This window comes from Anopheles gambiae, chromosome 2 (genome assembly GCF_943734735.2).
Source record: "Anopheles gambiae chromosome 2, idAnoGambNW_F1_1, whole genome shotgun sequence".
Classification (NCBI taxonomy): Eukaryota; Metazoa; Arthropoda; class Insecta; order Diptera; family Culicidae; genus Anopheles; species Anopheles gambiae.
This window is the reverse complement of record NC_064601.1, coordinates 36200460-36222477: the sequence shown is the minus strand read 5'-3', so window position 1 is coordinate 36222477 and position 22018 is coordinate 36200460. Positions and strand designations below refer to the sequence as shown.

At 42.9% G+C, this 22018-nt stretch overlaps 1 protein-coding gene across 4 annotated transcripts in view; it reads left to right on the top strand.

Moving 5' to 3' along the window:
* LOC4577011 (KH domain-containing, RNA-binding, signal transduction-associated protein 2) overlaps positions 1-22018 on the top strand; it is a 42751-nt gene that overhangs the window by 5756 nt on the left and 14977 nt on the right. For all 4 annotated transcript variants that reach the window (XM_061645195.1, XM_061645196.1, XM_061645198.1 and 1 more), the window contains exons 2-5: positions 8629-8935; positions 16002-16108; positions 16370-16486; positions 16656-16802. In XM_061645195.1, the coding sequence (XP_061501179.1) occupies positions 8842-8935; positions 16002-16108; positions 16370-16486; positions 16656-16802 (465 nt within the window). In that variant the 5' untranslated portion in view covers positions 8629-8841. The remainder of the gene's footprint in view (positions 1-8628; positions 8936-16001; positions 16109-16369; positions 16487-16655; positions 16803-22018) is intronic.

The following is a 22018-nucleotide window of genomic DNA, read 5'->3' as shown; positions in this document are numbered from 1 at the left end:
TTAATAAGTTTCCTATGCAGCCAGCTGCTATGGACTGATTTCATTAGGCTGCGATTTACTTATCTCCGGCATTATTTGTTGTTGGTTGCGGGCATATTTTCTGTTTTCCTTCTTCCCTGAAGCATCAAACAAGCCTGTCCTGTGTGGAGCGTTAAAACCAGAACCTAAGTAAAAGGAAAGTCCCGTAAGCGTCTACTTCCGCTCGCACTCAAGCATCCAGCAGCGAGCCATTTCTAAACAGCCGGCAACGGACAGCGCCTCGGGTAGGCGCGCTCCTTGTAATTTATTCAACGATTATCATTAATATTGCGCAAATTAATCACAAACAGTGGCGGCTACGAAGAGCAGAGACCCCCGAGAGCCGGCATGCGATTTAAAACGCGACGCTTGGCAAAGCATGGAGCCGCCCGGTGGTTTGTTGATCGTTTCACAACTGGACAGCCTGCGAGTCGGCGAGGTGTTGACGTTAGAGGCAAATTACAAAGCTGATTAATATTCCTGATGAATTGACGGCAGCTGACAGGGGCTGCAAAATATGCAGCGTTTTTAACGGCTACGCTGGCGATCGGAATGCCACTTCCCTTTGGCAAAACGCTTAGGTCAATAAGCCTACCAAGCCTTCATTTAACCAGTAGAACGGTTTACAAATCCCACCCTACCCTTACCAAGCACTTGATGTTTGGACTACCCTCGCAGACCAGTGTCGCTATCAAAGACGAAGTTTTGCCAAATTTACAGCCCTGCTTACGGTTACGGAGCGGTACGGTTATCTTTGGTAGATTTTACCGCTTCACAAGAAACACGAGTTGTGTTTCTTTGTAGCTTGCTTGTTGACAGGAAAGATCAATTGATTCGCTTGCTGTGGGATTCGTTTGGGGCTTGTTTTGTGCTCAGTTACTTTGATCCTTAAATTCAATAGAACCTACCGAAAAGCCTAACCCTTTCGTGGTCGGGCCGCACGGCGAATCGGTTTGAAAGCAGCTTTCCTACCCTCTTTGCTTCTGCGGTTGGTGGCAGGTGTTTTTGAGTCGACTTGTGGGTACGATTTTTTTATTCGATGAAATAGGATTATAAAACGACGTGAGGTAAGAAAAAATGGCGGAAAGGGTGGAGGATGTTTTTCCTTCCCACCTAAAGCGGCCGTTCGGTAGATGTGTAGGTGTGTAAGGTGTATTTTTCTTAACAGCCTACGTGCTTTATCGTACAAAATGAGAGCATTTACGGTTTTAATGATATTTAAGCGTTTTCCCATACACAGACAGTTATGTTTGGGGTAACATATGTACATAAAACCATCGTTTCCCAGTCGATGTTGTGATTTTTATCGAATGCTTTGATATTTGAAGGAGTAGCACTATGATTATAAATGGAACCACAGCAGAGGTTGTTTTGTGAGCGTTAAATATGTTTTTTCGTTAAACGTGAGCGTTAAATATGTTTCAGAATAGAATATCATTCTAAACTGGATTGTTCGTTTCTTGCTTTTTCGGTATCAAACAGTGTATAACAAGTGTATAAGATTTTGTCCTAATCCAATAAACTTGTTAAAAAACGCTGCTAGAAAGTTGTTTGGCTTGGTTTCACAAGGCTTATTAATTCATTGAGCTAACACTCTTAGGCTGACGGGTCTGTGCATGCGACGAAACACAGTAATTTAATATTTTTGTCGGATGTCATAATACTGACAAACTGTTGAGCTGAAACAACAAGTGCCGGTTCCAATGGCAGTTTGGAGAAAATGATAAAACTGCCATTCTTGTTTCTTTCTAGCTTTTTTTTTATTCTTGCCCTCGAAAGCGTTGGCCTATTTTTATTCGCATAGTTTACGGCAAGATGAAATTGCTGTGTTCTATCAAGTGAAAAATAATCGTTGCACCCACTGTGCTTCCAGCTTCCCTCTAGTTTTATATTTTATTTCTGATTGATTTCACGCGCAAAGTTGTCCTTAAGGAGACATATCTCTTTTTAATTATTAACAAATAAAAAAGTGAAATAGATGCATTACTCGTTAAAGATTCATTATTCATTAGTAATATAATGCCTCACATCTGTTTAAAACTATATATTGTTAAACCAATAAACTGAAACAGCATACCAAACATTTCAGTTTCATCTTTAAGCCCTTAAGCAGGTGCAATATTGAGCATTTGAAATGCTTTTCGACTACCGTCAAATAATCTGCTGCCATCAGCATCTGCGTCGATCCGATTGTGAAATTAGTGAAGCAATTATTAGCAACGCAAGCCAATTGCCAATAGGTGTCATACAGATAAAGAACCGTTCAAACGCTGGCTTTTAGCAGACACCATTTGTTGTCCGGCGGGAAAAAGCAGCCAACTGTGTGGCAACATCGAGCAAGTGGTCAACCGGAAATGAGTGGTAACGAGCCTGCCGGATACAGGCACAGTTCGACAAGGAGCGAATCGCACTTCCTGCACTTGATAGAAGCAGTTGTGGCTGTTGATGTGTGACTTTCCAAAACTTCCCGCCTGAGCGGCAATGTCTGACTAAACTGACCGAAGTGAACCAGAGGAAGAGGAGAGTGTGGTGAGGGTGGGGGTAAAGAGGGGAGGGTGTTCTAGAATGATTATCGGATTTTCTCAATTGGAATAATTATCTTGGACTATTCAGGGGCTTTTCTGCTGGCCAGACGTGCCCCACAGCAGCACTCCCCCGGGGGAGTTGGACATGATTTGGTTTGGCTTGTGAGTTGGCTGGCGAGTCGCTTAGCGTCCGATCGTTTGGCATCCTTTCCCGTATGGTTACTATTGTATTTGGTGCGTCGGGGGTAGGAAAATCGACCAAACTCACATACTCCCAAAGCAGAGCTCGGAATCATATGGAACAGATTTGTTAGACACAGACATCGAAGGCAAAGTTTACCTTCGGATGAGGTTGAGTAATTGCATCGGTTCGCTGGCTCGTTTATTGATGATGATTGGTGGAAAATTAAGTTTTTGGTTTGTCAACGTTCCTCTTTCTTATTCAATTTTTGATATATTTTTTAAAATGGGTTGTAGATTTTTGCTTCTACCAAAGCTTTTGAACAGCAATGCCGAATCATGTCAAACTGTTTGCGATCGTTGAATGTCTGTGATGCAGGATGATTTATGATTTATAATTATGATTTATAATCTTTATAAAAAGATTGATATTGGGCATATAATGTCATTAAACGGCATGGCATTAAATGTCAATATAGTTTTCAGATATCTTTGAATTTGCTCCACTATTTATTGACTGTTTTCTAGCGAATAAACCAAATAAATAGTTCAAAGATATGTTATAAATTGTCATAAAACTATGATAAATTATTGAAACTCATAGCTAAACCTTTGAAAGTAAACAACAGAAGGGTAAGATTCGGAAGAACGGATAATTTCGATTCCTGCGCACACTTTTTTCCGTGCAAGTGTTTTCTCTTAAGATATTTCAATAGTTAAACGTGCGTTTAGTTACAATATTGTTACATTTTGTGTGTTGTAACTAATATTTCGAAAGAAGAAAGTAATAATTCCAATTCTTCAGCAGCATTCACACAGCGAATGGTCGTTAATTCTTTCCTAACAAACTGCCATCATCCAATTTTTGATACAAAAGCATTTCCCAAACTGTAAACCACAAACCCCGCAAAAGGATTGATTGTGGTTATGTCATTTTGTTTCGCAGTTTAAACAGCCATGTACCGCCCACCGCCAGCGGCCGACTGCCAAGTGTATTATCGCATCACCCACATGCGATAGAATCGGAAGGAGATTGTGTGGAAAACTCCAGAAACTCTTGACGGCAGCAAAAGCAAGGCACAGCAAAAAGGCTCCATTCGATGAAACACGATGGACCTACACGATAGACAGAGCTACGAAACAAAATTAATTAGCTCATCCGTTGCTCCACCGGCAACTGTCCCCAGGATGAGAGCCGCAAACCCTTGAGTTAAACATGGTTTTAGGTGCCTCGAAGGGGTTTAGGCTGACGTCGTTGACTAGAGAGCGGGCGAGAGTTTGGGAAAACGAAAGAAAAATACAGGACAAAAGCAGAAAAGGGACCGAAAACTCAAAAATGTTGTGCCGGTACAACACATTTGCGGAAATGGTTGACATCCGGGAAATGATAGAGTGTGTGCACTAGCGGAGGGGCTAACACAAAAAAGGATACCCTCGGTATCGGTCCCCTGTGAGGTTTTGTTACATTAGCACCGCCGTTAGTGTGTTGGTGTATGTGCGAGCCAGTGAGCGAATGGCAAGAGTGAAAGGGAAGGTACTCGAAATGCACCCGTGCAAAGGCCGTGTGGCTGTAAGAGTGGGAACGCACGATAACGGATCCAGCTAGAAGGGACCAGCTGTGGATGGATTTTCGGTGTTTTTCTAATGTTGTGGCCAAAGGGGGATGCTTTTTGTGGCGATACTTTCGTTTGGCTGTGTTGTTCGTATGGCTGGGCGTCTGGGGAGGTAGCATAAATGGGGAACACCTCGAGTGAAAGGGATATAGTTTGTATGATGAAGATGTTTTGCTTTTTCGAAAGATTAATTTTAACAATTAGACACAAAAGTACGTCCCACTGCATTATGTTCATTAAGGATGTTTCATTACAGACACTCACCGAGGGAATGTGTATGTGTGTGGGTGAGAGTCTTTTATTTGAACTCTCGGCAAAGTTGAAGCACCACCTATGTTGGTGAAAATTTGCCTACTATACGGCGAACTTAGTTTGGCTATATAATACTATGTGGGTTGAATTCTGTGTGGTTTCCAAATGATTTAATTCTGTACTCTAAAATAGTTTTGGATTTCGATTGAAAATAATTTGATAATTCAAATAATTTTGATAATTTTGTCACCTTGAACTTTCCACACTCTTGAGCCCAAATAACAAAACAAATCGCAGGAAAATAACCAATTTAATGCAACGATTTATCTTACTCTATCTCGCACCACCGCCATGTTCCGCTCAGCTGGAACAAGAAAATGTAATGAGCAACATAATGAGTCTAAAGATAAAACCGACTACCGATAGTCTCCACCGATGCCGCAGCCACGATCGTGATAAAATGCTGTCTTTTTGTGACAGCGGTTCCCCTGTCGGGTATTGGCGATGGTAACAGAGCTACGTGTGAAGAAGATAACTCATTTATCGCCAGGGGAACATTACTGAACCACACTGGCAACCCTCCGGTATACCGACCGATACGCCGGATGCGAATTTTCAGCATTTCCGCCATTTCCCCTCGGAGCCACGATTATCTGTAAGAGCCGTTTGGTCTCGGTGGCTTTTGCTTCCCGCATGATGGTGGTACGCTTTTCCGAGCGGCGGTTTGCCACTGTTTTTCATCAGCGCGCATCTCGCATGGTGCAATGTAGCAGCATTTCTCCCCTTTCTTCACACGACCATTGCCCTGCCATACTGCTCACCACGGGTGCATTCTTTCAACCACCGTGTCGGGTCGATGCTGGATATAGTGAGGAAATTTTAACCGATCAACCGGAAATTCTTCGCACAGGTCGAGCAGATCACCCGTGGCGGGTCGGTGCGCCTGGTGCGGTGCAAGGTAAACGCTGTCCATCGGTTTGACAGCAGCTTGGCAGTTTATTGGGTGAGAAGGGAGATGGCAGTATGGACCGGGAGTTTGGATTGCCGGGTTTAAAATTGATATAAATTGAAAATTGCTATTTTATACCTTACCGAACACCGTGGCTGTAGCCGAGTAGCCGATTCATCCTACAGCCCAGCCACTATCGTGTAGTGGCCCCGTGTCCCTGTGGCGGGATTTGATGCTCCTCCTGCACCAAACCCTTCGGTAGCTTGGGTAGCGTGAACTTTTCCATGCACACCAACACCCGCAGAACGCAAAATCCGGATGGGGGGTGGGGTAGGCGAATGCTAGATGCAGAGCGCTTTGAGCTTAAAACAACCCGACAGGATTGAGTTTCATTCATTTGCTCGGCGGCGCTATCAAGTAGCGAACGTAGAGGCGCGGCAGGGCATGTGGACTCGTGATTGATGAGGTTTTCCCCGAGATGAGGTTTTACCAACAGAGATAGTTTTACGTTCGCACGTGCTGCCGGTCGCTGCGCTGCCATTATACCGTTCTACGCGATTCAATGGTTGTAAAAGTAAGCTTGGCACGACAGTCATTGACAGCGCGGGAAAGCGTACGGGCTAATAATTGCTTTATTCTTTTTGCATAGTTTTATGAAATAACGGTAGCATGGTGTGTTAGTGTTACTTGGGTGGAATGCAATTATTGTGGGTTTATTTTATAAGGTATTTAAAGTTATTTTTTATTGATCGCATCAAAAGATAGATTTCCAAAACTGTGTATAATAATCGGTTTAAAGTTATTGATTGATTAAATCGCTTTTCTATTTTTCCGTTTTTATTAATACCCAACAGCTACTAGGACTTATGGAAATACTATGCGAAAGATTTTTTCTCTTTGTTTATGTAACTGCCCTTTCGATACTAATTATTACCGGTGGGAACATGTCAAATTGTGCAACGAGCTATTGACATACGCAGAACATTGCCATTTTCATTGTGGATTGTTTCGTCGTTTCAATAAAATGTTGCAGATTACGCATTTTTTCGTTCTTCCACGCTCTTTTTTTTTTGTTTTGCGAGAACCAGATATATGGCACTGTTCCAGGTAAAAAAGTCAACATGCAACTACAAACAGTTTCGAATGAAATCGCATCGTCCCACCACCGGGAATGTCCAAACAGCGCACCAGTGGACTGTGTACGGGATTTTTGCTTAATGAATTCCCATGTCAACGGTGCACCATCACCACCACCAATTTGTCTGTTCTTTGGTAGTTGGGCAATCGGTAGGTAGGTAATTTGCCCTTTTTCTCCCTTAAATGGGGTGCTGAATGGAATAAAGGTTGACTGCAAATTGGATTTTTCGATGAGCTTTGTGTTGATGGGTTGTTTCGTTCGGGTGCTGGTACGATTTTGGCCAACTTAACTGCAACGCTTGTTGCCTGTGTCTGTTCTCGTTTAGTTGGAATGAATTAAATAATTAATAGCACCTTGGCAGAATGCTATGTAAACTGCTTTTATTTATTTTGTTTCATGGGAAGCATGTTCCATCCCGGGAAGGTGTTGTTGCAATGCAATGAGATATACCTATATACCTATGAGATATGCCTATGATATAGAGATTTAAACCAAATTTTGATTTCTTCCATACCACATTAACCAGTTGCCTTTCGTTATGAATGGATTTAATCAAACATTTGCTAGCTAACTGTAGGACAACAAACAAAATAAAATGAATCAACTACACGGTATTACAATTAATTTTTAAGCACTTTTCTAAAGAACAACTATTCGCCAAATCGTGCTTTCCTTCAATGTTGGTTATTGTTCTATACTAAAGCTAAATATTGCTGTACTTATAAATGTCATACATGCAAGGATAATTGAACAGAGTTAATTCCAAAAATGAATTCCTCACAATACCATTTTCAATTATTTTATTTAAATTTGGAAGATCCTGGAATAATGTGTAAGCGGTTTCAGGAATATTTGTTTTCCGGGGTTATCTTAATGTCTCATTACAAATTTCTCAAAAGTGCTGGGTTAAACTATTTAATTTGAATGAAATTATGTCCATTGTAAAATACAGTGGCTTTACTAAACATTATCACGATGGCTTCATACAAAAGCAAATAAAGTGTAGAATAAAGTAGTTTACGCTTTCCAACTATGCCACAACTTCCAGCTGGTGCGTTGGAGGAGCTAATGTTGTTGTTGCTGCTGATGGTGGTGGTGGTACTGTCAGTTGCACAGTAGTTGATAACGAAGTTGACGAAGTTCATGCTTCCTCATTGATAAATTGAATCATCTGTACTGCCAATGCAAAACGATAACTTTGCCGCTTGGGGTTTTTTAAATAATTTGCTGCAGCCCAGACCGTTCTCCACCTTGCTCCCCACCCAGCAGCTAGCAAAAACATTCCCGTTTCTAGAGCAGCATTACAAAACGATGCATTTGCAGGCGAACGACGGGTTGGGAAAGTGTCGAATAACTTCTCCCTGCCACCCAGTCGTTCGACTCGGGCAAGAGTTCGTGTTGCTGGTCAGAGTAGAGATGTGTCGTTTGGCGAGCTCCAAAGTTTTGGCGAAGGAAAAACTTGACCTGCTGGTGTTGTTGCATTGGCTTCTTGCTGGGTGCCACCTGCTGTACTGTCTTTGACAGCTTAATACCATACAAGTTAATGCGCGAAACTATTATGCATAATGTTCGAATGATATTTGTATTGCGCTTTGCATGATTTATCTTCTCGTTTCGATGAGTTCTTTTTTTTGTTTTTAATTTTTTTTAGTTCTGAAACTCAGTTCGAAAGGATCCCTATTTATATTTGAAATTTACCAGATAAAACCAAAACTAAAATATATTATTCCCTTTTTTCTTCTATTTTCAGAAAAGAATTAGACTGTGTCATCTGTGCTAGCATTCTATCTTGAAATATATTGCATTAAACCTGTCGTTTCTATCAAACACATCTGCTTAGAGCATGGGAAAATAAGTTAAATAAAGAGTAGTAATTGATTTCTTTACAAATTAATTTTTTTACATATATTGCTTTAGTTGAACCATATTTTCTTCATTAGTTATATACTTTAGTTGTTTAATCTTATACAATACGAATATTATAGCAGTGACAATATTGATTAAGTAATATTATATGATTAAAACTTGGTGCAAAATAGTTGAAGAAAGATACGATAGTTCTGTTCTTTGAAAGCTAATTCCCTCAACTGCAGTGAAGTGCATGAGCTAGAGTGTGTATGTGTTAGTGAATGTGTGTGTGGGGGTGTAAGGGTGTGTCAGTTTAGTATGGAAATAGCGAGTGTGATGGATAACATGATGAAAACCAGCATGGGACTTCACGACGACCGATCGAGTCGAAACAGTAACAGCAGCAGTTCCGGTAAGTAAAATGGCACAAAGTAAATGCTTGCTCCGCATACTACACCTTCCAGTGCAGCTAAGACATAAAGCAAAAGGGTTCTCATTTGCGCTCCAGGAACTTTAGACAGTTTGCATGACGATTCACCGAGAAAATGGGCGAAAGGCTTGGCACTGTTCCTTATAACAGCTTCAAAGAATCGACGCCTACAACAGTAACATAATGAGTGAACCAACGGTGCAAATTTGTCTTCTGGACTGCATTTGTGCTTCTTTGCACCTTGCACCTTTGCGACGTCAGGAAAGCAAACAATGGACGTTGGCTGAACGGTATTTGCTTACACCGGAGCCGTACCGTAATGAAGCCATCTTGCCGCACCGAAAAACGGATGGTCCAGGAGAAGTTAATGCACATGTCGTTGCACAGCACCACCTGGCGTGCAGCGCAGGGAGAGAAAGAGAGAGAGAAAGAGAATGCTCGCTGCCCGGTGACACTCCAATTTGGAGCTCATTCAAAATGTAGCACAAACCCTCACATGCTGCGGGGAGCACACATTTGCCTGCACCAGCACCAAAGCCTGGAGTGCTTGGCAGTGCTGCCGCCGTTTTGGGGGCAAATGCGAAAGCGAGCATCGTAACAATCCGTTCACACTAGACCCGTGGGACAAAGTGATGCACGTCTACCTGGCACCTAGGCGGTTAGGGTTCTTGTTCGCGTGCACTTGAAACCGAAGCACTGGTACCAGGTGTCGCCCCGAAAGGTTCGACATTGTGCTTAGGTAAAGTTGCAAATTACGAGAGCTTCATACAGTGAGTGCATTTCCTGCTGGCTTGCTAGCTGTTGTACGTACAGGGCAGAGTGCAATTTCTGCATTCCGGAAAATGGGTGTAGCACAAACGCGGCAAGCGGTTGATGAGCTTAGGCAGGACCCGTGCGGGTAGGAAATAATTTCAAGAGAATCAGGTGTGCCGAAGCGCCGCCCTACTACTTAGCCTAAATTATCTTTTCTAAATGAAAGGTGATTTGTTTGTGCAAAATTGCACGGATGCGTTTTTTTAGCTTAATTTTCAAACAAATGTGCCAAAAGGGCTTCCTGGAGACGGAGTATGCTGCCGCAAGTGGAGTATTTTCGGTAGAATGACGTTTGTTTTTGTTAGCAAAGTTAATAACCCACCAAAGTACGTTTCGGCGAATGAGACTGAAACCAACGAATTAGCTTTCGGTATCTTCAATCATGCGAAAATCATAATTAAATGGCTACGCTATACGCACACCGCACAAGGGAGGAAACGAACGGTTTAATTATGTTATTGCCCTCCGGCGAGGATTGTGATTGATATTGTGCCTTCTAGTTAACACGGGTCGAACCAACCGTTGTGCAGCACCATTGTCATGCGTTGCAGAGAGCCTTGGGATAAGAGCTTATCATTATACTATTCTCTACCAACTTCATGCGCTGGCTTAGCTCCATCCCACATGGTGACTATTAGCTGGAAGTATTATTAGCAACAGCAGTAAAAGTGAACCTCGAAACTGCCCCGAAGCTAAAAATCAATTCCAATCGAAATTTAATGCTTATGGCTCCATACGCTCTTCGAACGAGGGTTTCGATTGTGAATCATAACTAATGTTCCGACACAAGTCAACTAGCTTAGCTTCATTCCCTACCGTACGCCCTGCCACAAAACACACTGGAAATAACATGATGACATGTAATTACTACAATTTTTCGTTGTTCTTGGGGGAAACGGTTTTAGCATAGCGCAATAAAACTTATCGCCTACCTCATGATAACGATGATGTTTATGGGCCTGACCGGAAGATGAATTATTCCAATCGGATCCATCATCACTCGTGTAATCGTAAAACCCGGCGGTAAGATGAATGGTGTCCGCCCATCACGGACACACCTCAGCTCACCAGCAGCGCTTGTGGCGAGATGCGAAAGCGATAAAAATATGGACCCTGCCAAAGCTCACACACACACACTCACCAATACACGCACGTCCTTAGACGAGATCCGACTTCAAGGGCTCGGTTTTGGGATCAATTTGAAGCCAATAAAAGAAGTATTTTTATGGCCGACCAGTTTACTCCGGAAGTTATTTTGCGAAAGCGGATCATCGAAATGAAGCGGCGGCAGCGGACTGGAGCGAGCGAAACGCAGAAACAGTGTGAAGAAGCATATCGTGCATATCGCAGGCAGGCAGGCAGGCAGGGAAGCAAAATCACAAGCAACCTCCCGTGGACGTGGAGGATTTAATGGACAGAATATCCATACTTGGGCAGCCCGAGGGGCATCCCAACCGAAGACCCTCATCGCCGTACGCCGATGGTACTGCGCCCAGGAGGTTTATAAAGTTTACCGAAGCAGGGAAAGTTGTTGGATCTTTTCCAGTGCGTTGTCGCTCCTCTTTCGCCGTCCTCGAGTGTTTCTCCTTCTCTTGCAATCTACCTCCGGAAGGACGAAAGATAACCACCCTTGATTAATCCAATAACAGGATTCCTTTGCAAGAACCGCCTCCCGCCATCATTCCCATATCATGCTACACGGCCTCTTATATTTAGTCTGAGTCGTGTTGTTGTTGTTTTTTTTCACTTTCCAAGGACCGATTTCTGTTTCGATCGAGCCCAACCTTTCGTCCTCATCTTCCGCTCAATCTTGATCCTTATCCCAGGGTGCGGGCGTAAGCGATGCTGCAGCATATCGAATCGGCCAGCATCAGCATAGCTGATAGGTATGGCTGGACCTTTCGAAAAGATTTGTGCGGAAGTCTATTACATCCAGCCGACCCGGTGAGCTGGATGTGCGACTCTAAGCCAGGGCATGGCCAGGCAAGCAGGGCCAGTGAAAAATGATGCAAACCCTGCTTCAAAAACACAAATTGATACGAGCAAATGTGCAGCAAACGGTTGGCTTTTGTTTTGTACCGCCTAGGGGTATTGATTTTATTGCCCCGTTGTCTTATCTTTTCGATCGGTCGACTTTAAGGCAAAGGTAAGGCAGAAATGTATTTATCCTCAAATTCGGTAACTTTAAAGCACACCTTACGTCCAACATATGCGACGCATAGTGACGCTATCACGGAACAATAACAATATCGTTTATTATTGTATAAACGGTGCAGTTGCTCGAAGGATATGTAAATTTCGTTCGAAGCTTTTCCGCCCATCGAGCAACGAGACGAACCACAGAAATAGATGCCCATTGATTGTGTTGTGCAAAATTTATTCATTCGAATGGAAAACCTTCCCAACAGGCGGGCAACCAACGATCGAAGCGAAAACAAAGCGCTCTGCAGCGTGCAAAGTGAAGAGCTGCGCGTACGTTTACACAGCCTAAGGAAACAAAATCCCAAAGCCTGGCTGGAGGATTTGTGTTTAAAATGGCAAAACGACGGCAACAGCAACCACAAAAAAACTCCGAACTGAAAACAAAAGCAGCATAAACATCCATCCATGCCCATCGATCGATTGGTTCGTTTTTTGTATGATATTTTTCAGTATTGAATGTTTCCCCCTTAGATTGTCAAAGCAACGTTGGACGTTGAATCGTATTTTATTTCACAATCGTTGTCCACTTGGCAGTGCCAGTGACATTTTGCTATTTTGAAGGGTATCAATGCACGATATTTGATTTTTTAAGGTTAGATTTGACTTTGTGAGGTTACCATTGCAAAAACAAAACTCTTCTTCGTATCGATATAGATATCAACTTCATTGTGGATTCTTTTTTTCTGTCCTTTGAACATAAAATAAATGTTTTTTTAAACAATGACTTTCAAAATAAATTTATTTTTTCTATACGTTTTTTGTACTTCAATGTTCAATACAACATTGCATCACTGTTGATGGGATAGAGCATGCATTTGTATTCCAAACGACATGTTGAACCCATCAACTCTATGATGGAACAAAACAAAACAAAAAAACATTCTTCTAAAACGAAAAACAACAGTTTCAAAGAACGAATTTACATATTCCATTTTCCAGATATTTATACATCCTTTCCAGCGCTGTTAAATATCCTGTTACAAAAAAGCAACACGTTTACGTTCATTGCATTTCGTATTGAAATTCACCCAATGCAGCTTAGAAATTGAATTTTTGCACTAAAGGTTAAGCACGTTTACTTCCGCGTGTCAAAAGTCCGGAAATTAAATTTCAACTCACCCACTTCTCGACGTCCACACACGTTATCCGTCGCACAGTGTGCTATACAGGAGGGGGAAAGCGAAATTCGCACGTTTGATGTATGTTGATTGATCCCCTCTACATGAACACTGCCGGGAAGCATAATTATGAATACCATGCTGTTCAGGCGTTTCCCAACTCATAAGTGAACAAAACAGTATGCTCAATTGATAGATACACCGCCCCGATAATGGGTCTTACGGCATCAAGTCAACAAATTTGCCGAAGCTTCCTCCGGCATGCATGTTCTACCTGATTGCAAGCAATCTCCGTACCGACCGCAGGCACATTAGCATGACGCCACACCAACGGGCGCTGTAAGATAACTTACTTTTAATGTTATCTTAGCACACTTTAACACTCTGCCACTGTCGAAGGTACTGTCACGTTGTCCTTACACGCCGCGAACGCGACGATTGATTCCGCTATCGCACGCTCAGCATTGCACGTCCCTCCGCTCTCAACTGGTGTCACACTTTCTTTCGTGTAGCTCATAACGGAAAGTGGCGCACGTTCCATCGAGAGCAGAACGCGGAGGAAACCGAGCGTCACGTTTGCGTACCCGCGTACCTGATGTATGTATGTGTGAACAATTTGTTTGATTTTACCGATGTATAAATCTCCGATGGGCTTCTTCCCCCGGGAGCCTGCGAGATACCGCTTTTCCACCGGTGTACGTTGAATTTCTGCACACGTGTGTTTCGGAAAACGACCGCGACGTCTGCCTTATCCGTCGGTGGTGGTGGCGGTACTCGTAAATTTTGCAGGTGTATATATTCACGTGTATACGGTACATCCTGCATGGATGCTGCGGTTTTGCGGTGCTGCGTACGGGCTCTCGAGTTGACTTATCACCAAACCTACCTACGGGGGCTTCGTTTACGCACCGAGAACTTTTGACGGCAGAACAGTTGAGCAGGGCTTGCGCCGGCTTTTGCAAATCAATATTCAACCGCACGAAAATTTTCCCCGATAAAGTATGCATTTACCGGAAAGCCGGTGGTACTGGCTAGCCGTTTCTGAGGTCCGGTGAAGCCAGGCGAAAGGAAAGAAGTAGTGCGCAATAGTGAAGCGAAGGTGATATCCGCCGGATATAGCCAAGTTGTACCGTGCTCAAGCAGAAGTATATCATTTCGTTCCAGGAAAGACTTGTGCGGAAATAGAACACGCCGGTACATAACCGTGTCCACAGTTGAAGAGTCACTGGAGAGGTTTGCTTTTCGATTCAATCGCAGTCACACGTTTTCCAGTACATTAAATGGTCTTTGCTGCTTCGAAAGAGCAGGTTTGCATCTTTCTTAAACTGCAACCGTACGATGTGCGTGCTGGTTTGGCCTACACACCAGCTCTGCGAGGGAAGGAAAGGCAAAAGAGGCAAAAGAAAATGAACCTTCTTATCTAGCTGCTTACCACAACACAAACTGTCAGAAGCAGATGATGCTGTAGGAATGGCTTTTTTCCGCGTAAAACGCTTGCCGTGCTGTGCTGTGTGTGAAGGCTGCGCTGGTTGTGTGTACAAGATGAATTTCAACCATACATTCATCGCCATGATCCTTCAGTGACATTTCGCTGTAGGGTAAAACGAAATTTAAAAGTCTTGCGGCTCAACATTCAACCTGTGTACGACATCATTTTTGCGAGTGAGAATGCAAAAACACGTCTTGCCTCTGCTCCAACCGGGCTTTCCGAGGGCTTATCTCTTTTGTTGGTCGGTGGAAATTGAAAGAAGAAACAAAAAGCTCGTTTTTGCCTGAACACACGGGCACGTGGCAGAGGTACGCCGGCTCAGTTTGTGACGAGATTCCTGAAGCCTTCAAAACCATCCCCCACAACCATATCAGCCACGCATCGTTAAGACAATGTCGAAAACAAACCACAGACTGGGAAAAACGAAAAATAAAAAACTTACTTCCTTTTGAAAGCGTTCGAAAATGGAGACGCATGGTTGCTGGTGATGATTTCGGACAAGAAAGATGTTATTTGAATTTATTGATACAGTTTTTCTTTTGCGCTTCCCCCCCCCCCCCTTCACTCCTGCAAACAGCATCATTTGCAGTCATTTCAACAGACCAAATCTAAATGATGAAGCATTCGGCTGGTGGTGATTCGTTTTCTCCGTGGCTTATGCGTGCCCAGCCCTTACGCGTACCTTTTACGCATTTACTTTCCATTCACGTTACGTAAATTAACGATGACTATTTTTCACCGTCCTCGTTATGAGGCGGGCACGATGCCATGCTGCGATAGACACGGTGCAAGAGAAAAGAAAAGCCTTCCCAGGCCTATATCGCCCCACAGCATTATCCCGTTAAAAGTGAAGTGATGAATATCAATCAGTGGCAGTAGGCTTTTCCACCGAACGCGTTCCGTTCGCTTGCAACTCATTCGTCCGCGCTGCCACTTTGCTTGTCGGTCGGTCAAGCAGCGCGCACAGGGACAGGGTATTCTAATCAGAAAGGATGTGAAAATTATCCTCCTGCATCCATTATCGGGTGGCGGAATGATGGGGACGGAACGGGGCGGATGGGGCAACCCACGGCCGCTCAAGCAGAGCGGTGGCCCGAGCACGTAAAAGGATAACGACTTTGAGTGCGCACGGAACCATTGCCTAATGAAGCATGCCAAAAAGGGAAGCGCGGGCCGGTCGCCGGAACAGTTACATCGGAAATCCATCGCGTAAAGAAACAATCAATAAGGGTTTATGGTGGGCACAGCAAAAACAAATCGGCCAAAGCCGGTTTCGGTTGTTGTTTTCGGTTGCTGCGTTGGTGCTGATAAGGGTCGAACCGAATCGGAAAGATCGAATAATTTTTCTATTTATTTTAAAAGTCCTGAATTTTGAGCAGCAATTTAATAATCATTTGTTTCACGTTTTTTTCTCATCTTTCGGCAGGTTCTCCCACGGTAGTGCACGAGAAAAAGAAAATGCTAGATATAACGCGAGACAGACCCATCAAAATAGCAGTGCGAGTACAAGTCCCGGTTCGAGATCATCCAAAGGTATAAGAAACATAAACAGAAAAATTATTCAATTTACATTTATTTATTTTTTATGGAATTTATTAGACTAATATTTGAGACTAAAACCAAGATTTTAGTAATTTGATTAACTTTATGATCAATCTTTCAAAGTAAAATAGAGTCCCATTTATACCGATTGTAACGCTGCGTTGCATGACTTTCGAATTTTTCCAATGTAATATGGACAGTATTTGCTGACGTGGCTTCTCCACAAACACACACACATTCATCTTTCCACAGTTCAACTTTGTCGGCAAACTGCTCGGCCCGAAGGGAAACTCGCTCAAACGACTGCAGGAAGAAACGATGTGCAAAATGGCTGTCCTGGGCAAGGGATCGATGCGCGACCGAAAGAAGGTAAGAAAACACGTCCGCACGTCCAATCGTGTGACCACCAAAGCCAGTCCCCGGTCCGGTGTGTCATCGGACGGGCAAAAGCATACTGTGTATCGATTATTAACTCTTCGCCCTCGGCTCAAACCGTTTCATTCCTCCACCACCACACACAATCACACACACACACAAGGAAGAGGAGCTGCGGCTCAGCGGTGATCCCCGGTACGCCCATCTGTCCGAGGATCTGCACGTGGAAATCTCAACCTACACCGCACCAGCGGAAGCGCACGCTCGTATCGCGTATGCCCTGGCGGAAGTGCGCCGGTTTCTGGTTCCGGTAAGTGCGAAAACTGCAAACAATAGCGGAATGACCCACGCAAGACATCTTGCAAACAGAGCGAAGCACAGTGGGGGAGTATAAGAGGGATAAAGTTTTTCACGCCATCGAAAGCGCTATCATCATCGTCGGTGTGATTCCGTGCGGACACACAAACACACATACACATCCGAGTGCCGGGACGGGAAGCAGTGCCGGACTTTCCTGAACTACTTGTATATCCGCTTGGGCTGGCAACGCGCTCACTACCGTTCGCTCGGGCAATCGCAAATGCTTTTAGTGGCAAAAACAGGCTAATAAAGCTTTAAAAGCGCACTTAACCCTTAAAGCTGTTCACTTCGGGTTTATTGGGTTTGGGGGGGGGGAGGCTCGCGTAGTTGCGTCGTTGTATGGAGTTTGTTGCCACTGAGCTCAAGCAAAAGACGCATGTCTTCGGAGTCGAGTTGTGCAAGATCGAAGAAACCACTGTAACGACAGAGCGGGTCCGACAGTGAAGGTGTGTTCGTCGAACGGAAGTAAAACCAGGTAGGAGGAGGATGGCTGTTAGTGGCCGGTGTTGTTTAGTTAATGTTTAGGGTGATTCTCGGATAGGCACTGAACAAAAAAAACAGGAATGAACACAAGCATTATTACATCAGCCAACAGAGAGAGAGAAAGATAGAGAGTGGTTTGACTGCCACGGAACGATGCGATAGTAAAACGCTAGTTGAAGCTTAAATTAAAGTGGTTTCTTGCAACTTGCCAACGGTCGGTGGCGATGGAAGGACTGTTTAAAAAAAAGATAGATTCCAAACCCACCCAGCAATGGATACATAAAACTTTTCATTTAGTGGGTTGTTGTTTCATGTCACGTTTACAGCATGCCCTTTCAGAGCATTTGCTTAGCTTCTTTTTACTTCTTTGTAGCTTGTTTCAATCGTCGATTGAAAAGTTTCTTAACCATCAACTATTCGGTGTGCAAGTGAGGGTTTCGGTTTTATTTACCAAGTAATATGTACTTGTTGCTCAATTTTACCAAGACTTTTTTAATACACTTCCTTTTCAATTAATTTAGTATTGCAAACTTTAATCCAGACTGCAATTGCCTTTATAAGATATAAGTGACACAACTTCCTCAATATCGATTGCTACACCGTCCGTGGTAAAATCATGCCCGTATTGAATGAAAAAAAAAATTTTTTCATCATAGTTATTAAAGCTGATACGATTGTTTTCAAGTGTGTTTTATCTGCTTCACTGTTTCGCTTCCGTTTTGCTGTAGCATTATTACACTTGACGGCAGTAAGTTTATTTTACTGCCCCCGAAACTGTTTGTGGAGTAGCAACCATATCTGTATTCAAACTGGATAGATGATTTCATTTCAGAGTTTGGTCAGACTCGAAGGGCATTTGAAACTTTATTATTACATTTCGTATTTATTATGGTTTGCACATTGGTATACTCTGTTAAACAACCTAACCTTATTAAAAAGAAACGTTTTTTAGTTTGTTCAACTTCAAATATTTCTGCAAATAATATGTATGCCTGAACATGAAAATTGAAAATCATAAGTGTTCATGATTGTAACGGCAATTGAAATGTCTATCTATCGTTGTTTGCCATAACTAGTACCGTGGCCCAAACAATCAAACAGAATACATGTCATGCGTTCAATTCCCGTATGGACCGAGTCTCCTATACGCAATACTTACACCGTAAGCACCACTTCGAGCCCAAATAAACTATGTTGAGCTGCTTTTGAACAACTATATGTAAACATTTGACGTCAAACTGAAAAACTTTCTGAACATTGTTCAATCGCAACTAAACATTTGTTAACGTTCGTTTTTATTATCCGGGATCGTTTCTTCGATAATAATTTTGTTGCAATTATTTTTTAAACTTATTTTAATGGATTTTGTACTACGTTAAAAGTCAATTATTACTTTTGATATTACCGGGATAAATTACTGACAAATAAATTCAAACTATTTTTGCAAATGTAGCCACAAACAAAAGTCTAAACTCAATACAGAAAACGGATTTAGTTAGGGGTATCACCTGTTTAGTTACAATTGAACAAAGTTCAGAAAAGCATCAGTATTTCAGTTAGACGGCATATGTTTAGCTATACTTGAGCAATGTTCAATAGCAGCTTAACATTGTTTATGTGGGCTCGAAAACGGTGTAATTAAGTTATAAGGAAGTATAATTGTTATAAAAATGTGATCATTATTTGATGAATTCTATTCACCTTGACAGTCTTCAATAAAATAAAAAAAAACTGTTAGTTTGAAACGATACAGCTGACCTTATAGTTAGATTTTGTGGATAGTTGGTCACTAAGGCAGCGTGATTAAGTGTTATAATATTCAGTAGTTTAATTTCATAAAAAAATAAATACAATTTGAAATAAAATTAACAGGTAGTCCTGATAAACCCAGACAAAGCCAAAACTTTTATGATATAAACAGCGTAAACAGAAAATATTTTTTCCCCAAATCTACCATTAATTTCAAATCCACTCTACGGCCTTTATTAAATGTGAAATCAATCAGTGTGACGTGATTCACCACATGTCGTGCTAAACATGCCGGTCAATATAATGCACGTTACAGCAGAAAACTGTTGCTCTGTTAAGTTGTGGTGACCAATACTAATTTCTACTTGCCTCACAAACACACAGCACCAAATCAACCATAATGTTTTCATGAAAGATTTCACTGAAAATGCTTGCTGAAGCAAAAATCACCCCCAAAGGTAACTCTCTATACACGTCGATTTGAGGAGCTATGGGGGAAACTACCCAACAGACCACTCCTACAGCCTACACATGGTCTCACCGATTTAGCTCCAGCTATTGGTCACTTGAATTCAATTCGGGGTTGCTTGTGGGAACAAACATATCAAAGGAATCCATTTAAATTGTAACATGAAATGCGCACGGCATCCGCTCGCTTCGGGCCGCAACACCACCACCACCGCCACCGAATGTTGGATTGTTTGTTACGGCCCAGTTACAGAGTGTGCCTTTATTATCGCTGGCAACGGCTTCCATGTAGAGATTCGTTACGTGATGGAGAGTGAAACTAGAACCAGCGTGAGGGACACAAAATTCCGAAAATGAAATTTGCCAAACAGGCACTTTTCTGTCCACTTTGCTCCCAGCCGACGAGGTGCCTTTTTAGCGTTCAGTGTACTGGGAAACTGAACGAAACAGATGTTGTTGTCGAATGGTGAAATAGCCGGCGGGTTTCATCGGCAGCAACTGTTAGATGATAGAAAGCACATTCCAAAGCGTTATAGTGATGTTTGAAAAGCGGTGCCGAATTGCAAAAACAAGCTTCGTCGGTGGATGTGATACGTCCTAATGACAATTGTTAAACGGCTGCCAAGGGTTTGCGGACGATTAGGAACGGGTCAGTGAACATGGTAAACAAGAACGCTAAATCGAATGTAGACGGCGCACCCCGCAAGACGGTACGCCCCATCTTCAATAGCACGCAAGCACGTGCCGATGTGGTGAGTCTTGAATTGAAAGTGAAGATTAAACTTCCTCCACGTTTCCAATTAATTCCGAGTCCCAAATTAACGCTACATTGACTTGGGCAAGGGATAGTGGCAAAAACAATGTGAACCAACCCAACCAACAATCCTTTCCCGATGGCAACGCCGTCCTCCCAACGGTCCCCGGCAGCAATCACAACCTATCGTTGCCATTTTCTACGAAGCTGAGAGGCATTTGCAAATGAAACGCAACCAAAAATCAATTAGTTCGAAAGGAATTTCTTGAGCCAAGGGAGCCAGAAAGAAAGCAGCTGTATCGTACAGGTGATGTTTGGTAACGCCCACGGCCATTGCCGCATGACACAAGCACACATCTCACACGGGCTTTGATGTTGTCAGTAGTACCTGACAAAAAGCTGTAATGTTGACTTTGGTTCAATCTTGATGCCAATACCACAATCAAAACAGGCTTTACGGGGAATGGTAAACGACGTATTCGATCCTGCTGATGTACGATGAAACGTAAAGGTGTAGGTGTTTTGGAAGAGTTATCACAAAATTGCCATTTTGGAGAAAATAGCTATAGTCTCACTATCAGTACAACCTGTTGGGAAATGCATTTAGATCATCCAAGGGAAAAATCTCACACAATGTAAACGTTGAACAAGATGCTAGTTTTACCTAGTGGTAGAAGAAATATTTTCCCACTCTTAATATGCGTATCTGTGCTTTATGGGTCTGACTTTAGTAGATGTGATTTCGTGTGAGTGTTTTTTTTTTTGTGTGTTTTCTTGCTTCCACACCTACTCAATGTCCTACAATGAGAGACGGGTGAGACAATGCAAGTCAGGTCATGCATTTTAATGCAGCGCACTGTTGTACGGCGCACATTCTACGGTGAAAGTATCCTTTCGGGAAATCAAAACACCCAGAAAAACGTTCGCTGCACGTTGAGTACCGGCATCGTGAAATGAAACGCACACACACACACACACACACACACACACACACACACACAAAAACTCACCCAGCTTTGGTGCTAGTGCGTCGGGCTAGCATACCACGGGACGGAATGGCTAAATCACATTTCCACCTCATAAATTACGGCTCACGACGTCAGAATAGCAAATCGTTTCAACGACACCGACATCCTTAACAGCAGCCCTGATGGGACATTGTGCGATGTGTGTGGGATGTGTTTTTGTGTGACTTCAAGTTTGCTAGTGAATGCCCTACAGGCAGATGAATGAAGCCACAGAAAACAAACACACAATTGTTTTGTATACGATGAGTATTTTGGTTTCTTCTGTTTGCTCGAGTATCGTTTCTCACTGCACTGAAACGCAGATGATTCTACTGAGTTGTTGATTGTATGGATATCTTTTTTATCGCGCATAGATAATTAAGCTTTTTATATAATTGTCGTGTTTTTGTGTCGAGTTGCAAGGCATTTGTATACATATTCTGAGAAGCATTTCAATTCGCCAAACTCCAACCAACGCATTACAGGCTGGGATAACTACTGAACCAAAGGAACCGATACGCCAGCGCACAATTTCCTTTGTCCATTTGGTGTACTTGGAATGGCATGGTAGTGCGGGAGAAACATGCACGCACGCACAGTTGTCACATAAATCCCAATTAACTAGCCCAGCTGCCTAGTTCAGCGACTTATGTCACTCTCAATAATATCGCACCGGTGGCCAGCACGACAGTCCGGCAGGCAGGC